Below are 14,580 nucleotides of genomic sequence, written 5' to 3'. Positions count from 1 at the left end.
TCTCCCGCCTGGCCTGGGAACGCCTCGGTGTCCCCCCGGAAGAGCTAGAGGAAGTGTCTGGGGAGAGGGATGTCTGGGCATCCCTGCTTAGACTGCTGCCCCCGCGACCCGGCCCCGGATGAAGCGGAAGAAGATGGTATGGTATGGTATGAACATCGAAAAGAATAATCAGCTAATATTTTCTTTTTCACAGCCCACTTTCCTATATTTACCAAGGTGCAAATATTAATGGAGGGCACTGTACACTTTTATTATACAATACAGACTGCATATGCTACAAATGATGTTAATTCTAACTAGTCAGGTAATTAAGCTGACCTATAAAATATAATAAATTCTGTAGTAATTGGAAAACACCAAACAAACAACACATAGATCTTGCTATCCAAAATGATGAAACCTTTAGACCAAATAACAAAAACAAATTAACGATTATATACAGAACCTAGAATCAGCAATGACTACAGTACCAAAACCCAACCACAGAAAAAATACAAACTCTTCCTTCCAATACGCTTAGTGGTATGCTATAATAAATTATAAAATGTACAGAACACAAATTCAAATTAAACTCTTTAACATTATCCTGAGCTTTGGGTCATGACCGAAAGGACAAGATCCCGGATACAGGCGGCCGAAATTAGCTTTCTCCGCAGGGTGGCTGGGCGATCCCTTAGAGATAGGGTGAGAAGCTCGGTCACCCGGGAGGAGCTCAGAGTAGAGCCGCTGCTCCTCCACATCGAGAGGGGTCAGCTGAGGTGGCTTGGGCATCTGTTTCGGATGCCTCCGGAACGCCTTCCTGGGAAGGTGTTCCGGTCCCGTCCCACCGGGAAGAGACCCCGGGGAAGACCTAGGACACGCTGGAGGGACTATGTCTCCCGGCTGGCCTGGGAACGCCTCGGTGTCCCCCCGGAAGAGCTGGAGGAAGTGTCTGGGGAGAGGGAAGTCTGGGCATCCCTGCTTAGACTGCTGTCCCCGCGACCCGGCCCCGGATAAGCGGAAGATGATGCTATGCTATGCTATGCTATGCTAACATTATCCTTAGCTAAGGTATCTTCCACAATATATGTGTAACCAAGGTCTGCTCACCCCAATCCATGAATGCAGAGACTAATTTGACCCCAATAATTACTGGTTAAACAGTGTAAACAGGAACCTATGGAAAATCCTCTGAATAATCATAAACAGCAGACTCCTGAGTGAAAACAACATCCTGAGCAATTGTCAAATTGATTCAGCAGAATAAATCACATCAGACCATGTATACATTCTAAACACACTAATATACAAACAAACAAGTTTCATTATTGCTACTAATTTAAAACAAGAAAAAGAACCAGGCAAATTCGGCTGGTACGCGATTAGAAGGGATGAATGTTGTTGCCCTCAATGGATTCAAAACTAGATCTCCTGTGTGAGACACAGTCCCAGGCTGTCTTTAACCACTACGTCACCAAGCTGTATGTGTGCTGAGTGTCGATTTGGCGTCTCGACATTAGATAATTTTGTCACACATTAACATCCCGCCAAGTTTAAATATTTCGTTAGATACCATTAAGCATTGTCTTAAACTGATTAAAGTTTCTTATTAAATTTACTTACACCACAAATAGCATCTATGAACTGTATGGCTTTTGCTACTGGCCGTTTTAACAGCTTATTAGCTAGTAATAGGATTACTAGTATCTACTAACTTACTACTTGAAATAGTCATAAGAACTGAGTAATTGCTAGTGAGACTGAATATGAACTCTACACAGCCAAAGCTATTTCATTTGATGGTACAACAGCATTAGTTTTTCTTTCATTCCTGAATGACATTGATACAATAACTATCAATATAGGTGACGATAACTTACTTTTTCGTCAAGTCAAATGACAAGAAAATCGTGGAAACCCCTCCTCTTTTACTGCCCAAGGGGTTGTGATCTATATTTCCCCAAAAAAGCATGCACAGATGTTTACTTCCAATATCCACCAGAAAGGGTCGCAATATAACCGTAAAGAGTTGTATTTTAGGCTTACTTTAATGTAGCTACTGAAGATTATATTCAGCAACATTTTCATCTATGCTGAACAAATCCTAATGCATAATCTGTTTTGTGCTATTTAATTTCATGGCACCACAACATTGGTTTTGCTTTCATTTGTGAATGACATTGATACAATAACTATCAATATAGGTGACAATAACTGACTTTTTCGTCAAGTGAAAGCCCTCCTCTTTTACTGCACAAGGGGTTGTGATCTATTGTATATTACCCCAAAAAGCATGCATCGATGTTTACTTTGAATAACTTCCAGAACGAGTCACAATGTAACAGTTTTATTTTAGGCTTACTATAACATAGCTACTGAAGGTCGTAGCCAGCAAAGTTTGGTCTATCCTGAACAAATCCTAAGGCATAATTTGTTTTGACCACGGCGAGACTTGAACACCGGTCCCCTGCATGGCAGTCCATGTCTCAACCACTATGCTACTTAACAAAGGGTAGTCAGGTTAGAGACAGTCACACTTCTTGGTGCAGTCCGGCAAAAAAGACATTGACATTACTTGGCATGAGGGACTGTTATACAGATTATGTTTCAGGGCAGGACACATTCAAGAATAAGACTGCTGTCCCCAATGGAAAAAAAGATGAAATAAATTTATTCCTTCAATCAAACCTGAACAACCTGACATTTGCTAGAGAAAATCATTGAGAATAGCATCAAACAAAAGACAGAGATCAAGCTCAATTTTGTTTGGAGTTTCATGGTCAAACAGCTTTCCAAACTCATTAGAAGCTATTTTAGCAGAATTCAACACCAGAATGCTTTTTCAACACACACTTCTTAAAGAGAATGGCTTCTTATGTTCTGAAAACTAAACATTCTGCAAGTGTAGACAGGACCAGAAATACTCTATATCTACAAGGTCAGGTCAAGTACAAAAAACTATTAGCCCCTTTACATTTTTCTCTATTTTTGCATTTTTTTGAAACAGTGTGCTATCATTTCTTTAACAAACACCTAATGTAATAATATGATACAATTGTTTAAACAAATGTTATACATATTCTTTTTTATTTTGACTTTACTGCAGTGAACTAAATCCAATGAGAGTCAAGAACAAATCTAGTATGATTTGTTGAATATAAAAACAATGCTTAAAACAGTAAAGACATATGTTATGTCAAACTTACTAAGTGTAAATTCCTAATTTGGAATTTTATATACATCATAGTAAACATGTTTTATATACATAGCCCTAGTCCAGTAGCAAAGGACAAAGAAAGCTTCCTTGGTTTAGTCTTCGGAGCTAAGTTGATAACAGCTTTCTAGCATGGCACTCAACACACAATGTGTCATTCAGAATTCCTATTTTTATAGCCTATACTGCTCAAAAATAAAAATTGTTCACCTGTTGTAGGTGAGTGGCGTTCAATAGCAATGTATGTTTAGTAACTATTTAGCCACATGTAGCCTACAACTCGAGAAGCAGGGACATCACCAGTATCGCAAGAGGTTCAGCTCAGGCAGATCATTCTTGTCTGAGCAGGGTGGGGGTGAGCTAGTATTTCAGCTTACAAAACAAGCAGACATCTTCACACAGTTATGCCCGGAGGGCCTAACAACACCACTGCTGAAGACAAATATGGTCAACAGCTGTTTTTTTAGGTCCATATCTTGCCTATGTATTCCTCCATTGCTTGAAAGCAATCCCTATATTTATGTGAGTTTTCTCTCCAAAGCTTTATCACATTTTTTTTGGACTGGCAACACAATGACTGGCCATAAACAAACATCTGAAAATCATCAGATGCCTGATCTATGAAATGTCTCATTAAAGCCTGTACCTATTTTTTTGGGGAATCTATGTTTGCTTCAAATGTGCTCTATGCGACTCGGATTTATCCCAATGCAGTAAAGCGTTAATGAACAAAGTTATGCAACACAGCATGCCCACGTTATGCAACATATGCAAAATATGAAAATGAATTGCCCATTATACTCAGTAACTGGTTGTGCCAAATTTCAGCTACAGTGCCAGTAACCAAATGCTTCCTGAATGTGTTAATCAGTCCCCTCACATCACTGTGGAGGACTTTAGATTTCCATGCAGAAATGCTTTAACTAACACACAGTAATCAAACCTACTGAAGGATCATTTAAGGTTATACCTTAAAATCTCAATCCAAGTGAGCAATAATTATTTGAAACACTTCATTTCAACGGCTTGTGTTTGCAGTGATCAGACTTAGGTCAGTTAAAACTGCTTGCATTTTACCAATCTTTATGGGAACTTGATTTTGGGTTTTTGATTTGTGTGTTTATCTGACCCAAGTGCTTTTTTGGTTTAGCTCATGGATGGATGGTCTGATATCCTTCTCTAGACATCTCTGATTCAGAGCTGAACTCATGGTTACTCCAGTGATGACAGGCAGTTCAGGTACTGAAGTATCTGAGCATCCACACAACATCACACAATCATGACGAGTCTTCATATTGCCTATAAGGGTCGTATTACACAGGTGCTGATAGAGATGTGGAAGTGAAGGGTTTAACAGGGATCAGAGACTGAAGGGTTTAACAGGGATTAGGGACTGAAGGGTTTCACAGGGATCAGGGACTGAAGGGTTTAGAAGGGATGTAGGACTGATCTTTTCTCTCTCTCTTTAACACACTCAATTTGGAGAATACCACTTGACATCAGGGTCAGAATAAGGTAGGAGGAGAGAGAGGAAGCAAAGCTCAGGCTGGATAAAGGGGGTGATGGGAGCGGAGTGGAGGGAGGGACGGAGCAGAGGGGGAGGGTTGGGTGTAGAAACAGGAATGGGTGAGGAAGGAGAGAAAAGGGAACGGGTGAGACAGGGAGGGAGGCTTGCAAAGGTACATTGAGGGGGTTCAAGTGGGGGATGGAGGAGGGAAGGAAGTCTTCAAGGAGAGAGAGAAAGAGGTTTTCACAAAGCTTTTGGCAAAGTCCCTCTCAGTCCTGCACAGGCTCTCAAGAGGAGGCTCACACTGATCAGGTACTGTAGGTGCATGTCTGTGTGTGTGTGTGTGTGTGTGTGTACACGTGTGTTTCAACATGTATGTATGTTTGTGTGTCTATATGTGTGGGTGTGTGTCAGTGATAGTTGGTGTACATGTGTTTTAAAACACCAAATGTTCTAGAAAACAGGGAAAACAGAATATATTGCTATTTTACCTCACAACATACTTACTTCCCTTAGTGCAGCTTTAGCACCAGAGTGGATAGGTATACAATGACTACATTAATGGAAGTATTCGCCTCTTTTTTTATTTCCTCCCTGGACCCGTTATTTGTTGAGGAAACAAACCTAAATAATGCCTTTGCATTAATGTACAGTATTTTACAGTAAGGTATTTTCTTTGGTTTTGCTATAGTGTTTTTCTATTATGCATCTGCATTTTTTGGCCAGCTATAGGGTCTTATAGTCCAGTAGTACATTATGTCCTAAAGTTGCTTTCATATGTTGTTTTTCCAAAGAGGCATAGAGAAACGTCTGTATGCCCATTTATGAACTAAGACTCCTAATGGGAAAAGGTTTTACAATGTTTTCTCTTTTCTTGGGTCCACTTTTCTTGTACCCCAGGCACCGTAGGATTGGTTGATTGACAATTGTTTTTTGGCACGGCTGTTTTATATCTTTGGGGACCTTAGATCAGGTAAAGTCAATATTATTTTATGTTTCCAGCAGTGATAACGAATCCTTTACCTTCTTTTTTTTCTCTCTCTCTTAGCTTCAGCAGGTCTACCTAGTTCTCGGCGTGTGTGTATGTGACCTGTGTTTGTGACGGCGTGTGTGTATGTGACCTGTGTTTGTGACAATGCATGGTGTCTGTGGATTCCTCCTGGCATGCGCGCTGCCACTCTCCTTTGCCACACCTGACAGCGATGACCCATTTCTCTGGCTGTCGGCACTGCGTGGTCGCGGTTATGCCGAGGGCTCCCTGTTGGCCGACAACACTGGTGGGGAGTGTCCTGAGGACTGTGACTGCCCGCCTTCCTTCCCCATTGCCATGTACTGTGATGGGCGGGGCCTGACAGCCATGCCCAGAGTGCCCTCCAGGATGAAGTACCTGTATCTGCAGCATAACAGGATTACCGCCCTGTCGGACTCAGCCCTGGACAACGCCACCAACCTGGTCTGGGTCTTTTTGCATCACAATGAACTGTCTACTGATAACATTGGACAGAGGGTATGTTTCACTACATGACACGAAACAACACCGCACCACACTAGACTCCCCTAGACTTGGATCAGTCAGCCTAGAGATACAAAGACTGTACCACACTTTTGTCATCATGGTATTTTAGGCATTTGCCAAACTGCAGAGTCTGGAGCGTCTGTACCTTCAGCACAACAACCTGACTCGTGTTCCCTCCAACCTGCCACGCTCCCTACGGGACCTCAGACTCAACAACAACTACATCAACCAGGTTACAACACGACTCTATAATCTATATCAAGTGTCTAAAAAACACAACAGCCTTTTCTTCTATATTTTGAACTACGACTGTTTTGTTGTGGTTGGCAAGATAACGCCAGCCATCTTGGAAGGAATGGACAACCTAACCATCCTGTACCTCAACGACAACGCTCTGACCGAGATGGGCACATCTCTGAAGGGGCTGAACTCCCTCACGCTGCTCGACATCAGTGGCAACCAGCTGAATAAGGTACTATAATGTAGAGTGTCTTTTGGTCCTCTCGCAAAAAACCCAATGAAAAATAATGTGGTAAATAAATCCCTCAGCAGAAAGTGTTTGCTGACTGATTCATCAGGAAAGGACTGAGATTTTGAGCACTGCCTCTCAGGTTCCAGACAGCCTCCCGGAACACATACACCAGCTGTACCTGGAGTCTAATGCCATCAGCGCTGTCCCAGAGGGCTTCCTTGGTAAGTTCACCCAGCTGCAGTATATCCGCATGGGCCACAACCAGCTGACAGACAAGGGGATCCCCCGTGACACCTTCAATGTCACTGGCCTGGTAGAGCTGGACCTCAGCTTCAACCAGCTGGAGAGGATCCCTCCTGTCAGCGACACACTGGAACACCTCTACCTGCAGGCCAACCACATCAAAGGTATGTGTGGAGGAATGCCTGACAACTCAAAATTGATTTTATGAGCTAGCATCTTCCCAAAGAGAGAAAATATCTCATGCAATTTGGGAAAATACCAGTTTGTTGTAAAATAATAGGGCTGCCTGCGTAAACTGAGCCTGAGACCTGTACACTTTGCTGCAGCTGAGACATGCAAGTAAACTCTAAGGATTTGATTCCAGCTGCACTAAAGGAACACAAGCTGTGGCTACACAGGCAGCCTTTTGGCCACATGCATTCCAATGAATAGAAACACTGTTTCAGAAAAACAAAATGGCCAAACATAACTCAAATAAAAAATGTTCCCTCCGTCCTACCCACCTTTCTCTGCTCCCTCATCAACCCCCCCCCCCCCCAGAGTTTACCTTGAGTAGTTTCTGCAGTGTCGTAGACGTGATGAACTTCTCCAAGCTGAGGACGTTGCGCCTGGAAGGCAATGAAATAAGCGCTGGGGATGTCCCATCCGAGTCAGCCCTCTGTCTGCGCCTGGCCAACACCATCGATGTGTAATATCACTGTCTCACAACCAGGCTAGAGCACCATCAACCTGTAACAACATCTCACCACCATGCTAGAGCATCATCAGCTATAACAAACCCATCTCATTATCAGGCTAGTGAATCATCACCCTGTAATATCCCCATCTCACCAGGCAAGAGAGACATCTCCCTGTAATATCCCCATCTCACCAGGCTAGAGCATCATCACTCTGTAATATCCTCATTTCACCAGGCTAGAGCTTCATCATCCTGTAATATCCCCATCTCACCATGCTAGATCTTCATCACCCTGTAATATCCCCATCTCCCCAGGCTAGTGTCATCACCCTGTAATATCCTCATTTCACCAGGCTAGAGCTTCATCATCCTGTAATATCCCCATCTCACCATGCTAGATCTTCATCACCCTGTAATATCCCCATCTCCCCAGGCTAGTGTCATCACCCTGTAATATCCTCATTTCACCAGGCTAGAGTTTCATCACCCTGTAATATCCCCATCTCACCAGGCTAGAGCTTCATCACCCTGTAATATCCTCATTTCACCAGGCTAAAGCATCATTATCCTGTAATATCCTCATCTCACAACCAGAGGGCATAATATCCATTATACAATCTGCAACTACCCCATGTCCTCAACAGTGGGCAGCATTCATAACTTTAGCTTAATATTGCAATTTACAAATCTAACCAAGAGGGGGAAGCAGAGGGTTGAGACAGAAGGACTTACCTGCTCCAAGTCTTTGGTTTGGCTTGTTTTAATAATATTGTTTTAACATTATTGACATTATGATACATCTCCATATCAGGTAAAATAGTTTTTTAAGCACATTAATACACACAGACTTTTTGAACGGTGTAAAAAGCTTGCAAAGTTATTGCTGTAGAGTGTAAATGACTATGTAGGCTACCAAAACATTTCCCATTTCTGTTGCATTGATTTCAAAACGACAAATCCAATGTTTGAGACATACATGTGGGTTTCGGATTAAGTTTGTGGGTATATGTGAATACATACATACGTGTCTAATAGCATGTGTGTATCTTGTCTGTCTTTGATTGTTAGTGTATTTAATCAACATGACGTTATATAATATGATTACTGTATGTACAGTAGGAATATGCATGCTGTCTATTCTAAATAGGCTTTACTATAATTGACTAAGGGTACACAGGGACAGACAACATCTTCAAAAACGCTATGCATTCACCTATCTTTCTAAAGGCAATTATAATAGTGGACGAATGGCAGTTGGGTGGCCATCATTTCGATTTTTATTAAAATGTTCAGCCTTTGAGGATTTTGAAGGTGGGGCCTTATTTTCTTTGTGTCCTTGCCCTAACTTGAGTATGGATGTGACTGTTGTGATTTATAATTGAAGAGAAATGTGGGCCTATTGCCTGTATTGGTTTTAGTACTGACTGAGGTCTGGGTGTTTTGATATCATTTACAAGCCTTTCGTACTGTGCTAATAAAGGCATTTGTGTTTCAATAAGACTTCACCAGTTATTGGTTTATTAAGTGTTTAGGTGCACAACATCACTAGGCATAGGATCTTTGCTAACTGACACACACAACTGACACACACACATACAAACAGAACAACTAGGGTTTTCTCAGTTCTCATCTATTGCTATATCAGTCACTTGTCTGTTGGCGGAAAGAATATGTACCTACACACATATACACACACACACACACACACACACACACACCAATTCTCATCATAACAGTTTGGTGTAACACCTCATAGATGGTGCTTTCAAGACACGGCCCCTTTAATTATTTTCTGTGGTCAGGATTACCATGACTTACTGTTGAAACCTGAAAGCATGCAGTGTTCTTTAAAAACAGACACAGTGTCAAATATAGTCCTGCATGACGGCAACAACGTGGTGTAGCCTATGTGTGTGTGTGTGTGTAGCCCACTAACCTCTAATCCAATGATAAGGGTGCTGACACTGTAATGGTCTGTGTAATTATGTGCGACAACCACTGTCTCTTTGTGTGTAATGTAGTACAGGACCCATGGTATGCAGTGGCTGTGTATTTGCACACACCTACAACAATCATGCAGCTCAAAAGTCATGATGGCTACCCAGTGCCTGAAAAGCTCCTTTCCTTCTACAGACTACATTTGTTCATATGGCAGATTGATGTACAGTGTTCCAATTATATGCATACAGAGTGTGTGTGCTTGTGATGACATGAAAACGATTAGCCGCTTTACAGGTCTACTACAGAAGACTACATCCTGTAGCTCAGTGTCTGACCACATCCTCTCTTCCTGTGCCAGTCCTCCTCTGACTCTTCGGTTGATTCTTTAGAAACTGTTAGAACAACATCTCTGAATACTTCCCTGACATGGCTGGTGCCCTTCTAATGAACATGAAAGTAAATGTGCATTCTCAGCAGCAAATCACTTGGTTTGAGTGGCCTGTGCTATTAAAATTAAACAGACAAAAACAACACAATGCTGTCAGATGCAATTGGATAGTCTAGTGGTTATAAATTATCACTGATTCAAATCAAGTTAATTGTGGATTGTGAAGGTGGTTGTTGCTTTGAGCAAGGTACCGTATTTAAAATAATGAAAACCTAACAACATACCAGGATGAATAGGAGAGCAAAACATTTCCAATCTTCACTGCGAAATCATAAACGATTTATTAGAGTAACATACCTATAGCCTACACAATAAAGCTTTGCTATTTGAACTTTTTAAATTAGCCTAATAAATTACAAAACACAAAATACAGCTACGTTTAGTCCAAAGTACTTTCGTCTGAACTGTCAACCGTGGATGGAGTCATTTTGCCCAGTTGAAAATCGACCTAACAATTGCCTCAAAACAAGGGTCAGCACCAGACCAGCTTTCGGTTATCCGGATGCTTTTTGGTTAGACCAGAGTATTTTTCGAGCTGGAAAATAACGCATCCTGGTGTTATGAATCGTGCACAACGGGAGATGAGTGCTTGGTTTTCACGCGCGTGCTTTTTATAAAAAATGTCGGCGTCTGCCTGCTATCTTGGCCTGCTTAAAGGGATCTACTGCTGTTGTGAAATCGTAACTGTCCAAATCATTCCTGCAGTTTGGGATGTGCCTGAGCCTGGTTACGTTTTCCTCCTGAAGACAGGATCTTGAGGTCGTCTTTATTTGGTTTTGGAGAAAAATCTGTGGACTCACTAAATCAGGATAATTAAGGCAATCTATGACTGTTTTGCCGTACACTTCACCGACGTCCCTTATGAGTACGTTTGTGAGCAGTTTGGGCGGTTTGGAAACTTGACAATATATCTGGACAGTTTGGCCGGCTAAAGGAAGCCCTGCTGCACACACACGTTTCACAAAATGGTTGCTTTTTGGAAAAGCAAACCTCTAACGAATAACCATTTGCTGTAGTCTAACTCCTGCGAATCCGTCAGTATAAGCCATTTGTTTTCCACTGTTCATGGATTATTGAATGCAGCGTAATCAGAGAAGACGGATACATTCAAAAACAGAAAAGGTTACAATTGAGTACAGTGGGTTACAGATTAAGAATGTAACCTCTTTTTTAAATATGGTTGTGTTACAAGCCTGGGTCCTCTCTAGGTTTCTTCCTAAAATTCGACCTTCTTAGGGAGTTTTTCCTAGCCACTGAAATTCAACACTACTGTTGTTTGCTCCTTGGGGTTTAAGGCCGGGTGTCTCTGTAAAGCACTTTGTGACAACTGCTGTTGTAAAAAGCGCTTTATAAATAAATTTTGATTGATTTTTTTGATTGACATGTGAATGATAGTCATTTGGATTCTCTGTGATGAATCTACACAAAAAATAAAGTAAAAATACAATTATACACATTTACTTACTAATCTTAAATAGTATACTGCAATGGTATTCACCACCTTTGTTAAAATGTTTTTGTTAATGACTAGCCTTTCTGCCTCCCAGATTAGTTATGTAAGGCCCCTCAGTTAAGTATTGCATTGCCAATAGATTTCCAAGACTGATTAAACTAAGAAAAGGGTCTCATGAGGAAGGGCAGTGATTGGTAAATGGGTAATGATAAAATAGTTTAGCATGTATTTAAAGTATGGTGAAGTTAATACTTAGGCTGTGGATGATGCATAAACCATCAAGATACATCATCCTTCTGAACTGAGCTGCAGTTCAGTAAGGAATCTTACATGTCAACTTGAAGCCAGTACTGATCAGTTTGTTGTGATGAAATTGGGCTCTTTGGCCACGCACACCAGTGATGGGTTTGGCATCATAACAAGGATGCAAATGCAAAAATACCTCATACTTATTGTAAAATATGGTGGTGATCTCTGGGGACATTCTGAATGATTATGGCATCACAAACTACTAAATATGAATCATGTGTGATTCACAAAAATATAAATGCAACAAAGTTGGATACATGTTTCATATGTTGAAATAAAAGATACTAGAAATATTTAATGTGCACAAATAAATAGAAAAACGGTCAGGGTTTTCAAGTCAATTTGCGGGTACATTTTGAGACTTACTTTGCACACATTCCAGCAAGGTTTCCAATGATCCTGTTCTCATTCTAGATCTCTTGCTCTTCCTCTGCCTCGTCTGTGCACTGTCCCTCCAGATTTCAGCAGTCCTTGGAGTGTTCTAGGCAAAGACCATTCCTGGTTTCATAGACTTGGCATTGACATTATGTTCTTATTTATGTTCATTCTCAATCAGTAACCTGTATGACCTTTGGCTTGGCTACTCCCCAGGCATTGACAGCTTAACGGGATGAGTCTGGAAATTATGAGCCATGAGTGTCAAGCAGCTTGGCACATCTGAACACAAAGATTTTTGCCCGTTCTTCTAAGCAAAATTACTCAAGTTCCATCAGGTTCGATAGGGAACTGGTGAAAAGCAATTGTCAACTATTTTCACATATTCAATTGGAGTGAGGACCAGGCTTTGACTGGACCACTCAAGGACATTCAAAGACAAACCACTCTAGTGTTGTATAGGCTGGATGCTTTGGGTTGTTGTCAAGCTGAAAGATAAAACTTTCACCCCGGTCTCAGGTCACATATGATCTGGATCGGGTTTCCTACAAGGACCTCTACTTATTTACTTTGTTCACCATTCTTTCCATCCTGACCAGTCTACCAGTTCCTCCCACTGAGAAGAATACCTATTGCATGAGGCTACTAGTACCATGCTCCATTGTATGGATCGTGTTCTTAGGATGATGGGTAAGAAAAATATATTTTGGTCTCATCAGACCGTGCAATCTTTTTTCACTTGTTCTCAGTCACCCACATACTTTCAGAAAAACTCTAGCCACTCTTCCATGAAAGCCACTATTGTGAAGCACCTGGGCTATTGTTGTAGTGTCTCCCGGGTCAGCCGTGGAAAATCCTAACCCATTTAGAGTTGCCGTAGGCCTCTTGGTGGCCTCCTTGACTAGTGTCAAGGAGGCCCTTCTCGGCCGGATAATCTGTTTTTGAGGACTGCCTGTTCTTGATCAATTCGAACTACTGACATATTCTCTCCATTTCTTAATAATGGCATTTAGTGTGCTCCAGGGGATATTCACTGACTTGGAATTGTTCTTATATCCTACACCTGATTTGTGCCCTTGAATAACTGAATTTCAGATTGTGGACATTTTTATGTTATTCACTCGCAGAAATGTCTAATTAAATCCATTTGGATTTAATGATGTAGGACAGTAATATGAGGAAACATCCAAGGGGGTGAATACTTTTGGGAGACACTGTACACTCACCTAAAACATTATTAGGAACACCATACTAATACTGTGTTTGACCCCCTTTCGCCTTCTGAACTGCCTTAATTCTATGTGGCATTGATTCAACAAGGTGCTGAATGCATTCTTTAAAATATGTTGGCCCATATTGATAGGATAGCATCTTGCAGTTGATGGAGATTTGTGGGATGCACATCCAGGGCAAGAAGCTCCCGTTCCACCCCGACCCAAAGATGCTCTATTGGGTTGAGATCTGGTGACTGTGGGGGCCATTTCAGTACAGTGAACTCATTGTCATGTTCAAGAAACCAATTTGAAATGATTTGAGCTTTGTGACATGGTGCATTATCCTGCTGGAAGTAGCCATCAGAGGATGGGTACCTGGTGATTATAAAGGGATGGACGTGGTCAGAAACAATGCTCAGGTAGGCCATGGCATTTAAACAATGCCCAATTGGCACTAAGGGGCCTAAAGTGTGCCAAGAAAACATCCCCCACACCATTACACCACCACCACCAGCCTGCACAGGGGTAACAAGGCATGATGGATCCATGTTCTCATTCTGTTTACGCCAAATTCTGACTCTACCATCTGAATGTCTCAACAGAAATCGAGACTCATCACACCAGGCAACATTCTTCCAGTCTTCAACTGTCCAATTTTGGTGAGCTCGTGCAAATTGTAGCCTCTTTTTCCTATTTGTAGTGGAGATGAGTGGTACCCGGTGGGGTCTTCTGCTGTTGTAGCCCAACCGCCTCAAGGTTTTGCGTGTTGTGGCTTTACAAATGCTTTGCTGGATACCTCGGTTGTAACGAGTGGTTATTTCAGTCAAAGTTGCTCTTCTATCAGCTTGAATGAGTCGGCCCATTCTCCTCTGACCTCTAGCATCAACAAGGCATTTTCGCCCACAGGACTGCCGCATACTGGATGTTTTCCCTTTTCACACCATTCTTTGTAAACCCTAGAAATGGTTGTGCGTGTAAATCCCAGTAACTGAGCAGATTGTAAAATACTCAGACCGGCCTGTCTGGCACCAACAACCATGCCACGCTCAAAATTGCTTAAATCACCTTTCTTTCCCATTCTGACATTCAGTTTGGAGTTCAGGAGATTGTCTTGACCAGGACCACACCCCTAAATGCATTGAAGCAACTGCCATGTGATTGGTTGATTAGATAATTGCATTAATGAGAAATTGAACAGGTGTTCCTAATAATCCTTTAGGTGAGTGTATA

General features: G+C 41.7%; 1 protein-coding gene across 2 annotated transcripts; it reads left to right on the top strand.

Moving 5' to 3' along the window:
* Nucleotides 1-4,816: 4,816 nt before the first annotated feature.
* fmoda (fibromodulin a) lies at nt 4,817-9,108 on the top strand. 2 transcript variants are annotated; one of them, XM_020055255.3, is made up of 7 exons: nt 4,817-5,012; nt 5,601-5,673; nt 5,749-6,207; nt 6,326-6,448; nt 6,548-6,688; nt 6,828-7,095; nt 7,472-9,108. In XM_020055255.3, exons 3-7 carry the CDS (start codon nt 5,836-5,838, stop codon nt 7,621-7,623), a joined length of 1,056 nt encoding a protein of 351 aa, XP_019910814.1. In that variant the 5' UTR covers nt 4,817-5,012; nt 5,601-5,673; nt 5,749-5,835; the 3' UTR covers nt 7,624-9,108. The 2 variants fall into 2 exon arrangements, with proteins under 2 accessions (XP_019910814.1, XP_010879391.1); XM_010881089.5 differs by lacking the exon at nt 5,601-5,673 and having other exon boundaries at nt 4,818-5,012.
* The last annotated feature ends 5,472 nt before the right edge of the window (nt 9,109-14,580 follow it).

This window comes from Esox lucius, chromosome 17 (genome assembly GCF_011004845.1).
Source record: "Esox lucius isolate fEsoLuc1 chromosome 17, fEsoLuc1.pri, whole genome shotgun sequence".
Lineage (NCBI taxonomy): Eukaryota > Metazoa > Chordata > Actinopteri > Esociformes > Esocidae > Esox > Esox lucius.
This window is presented reverse-complemented; position numbering and strand designations above follow the sequence as displayed.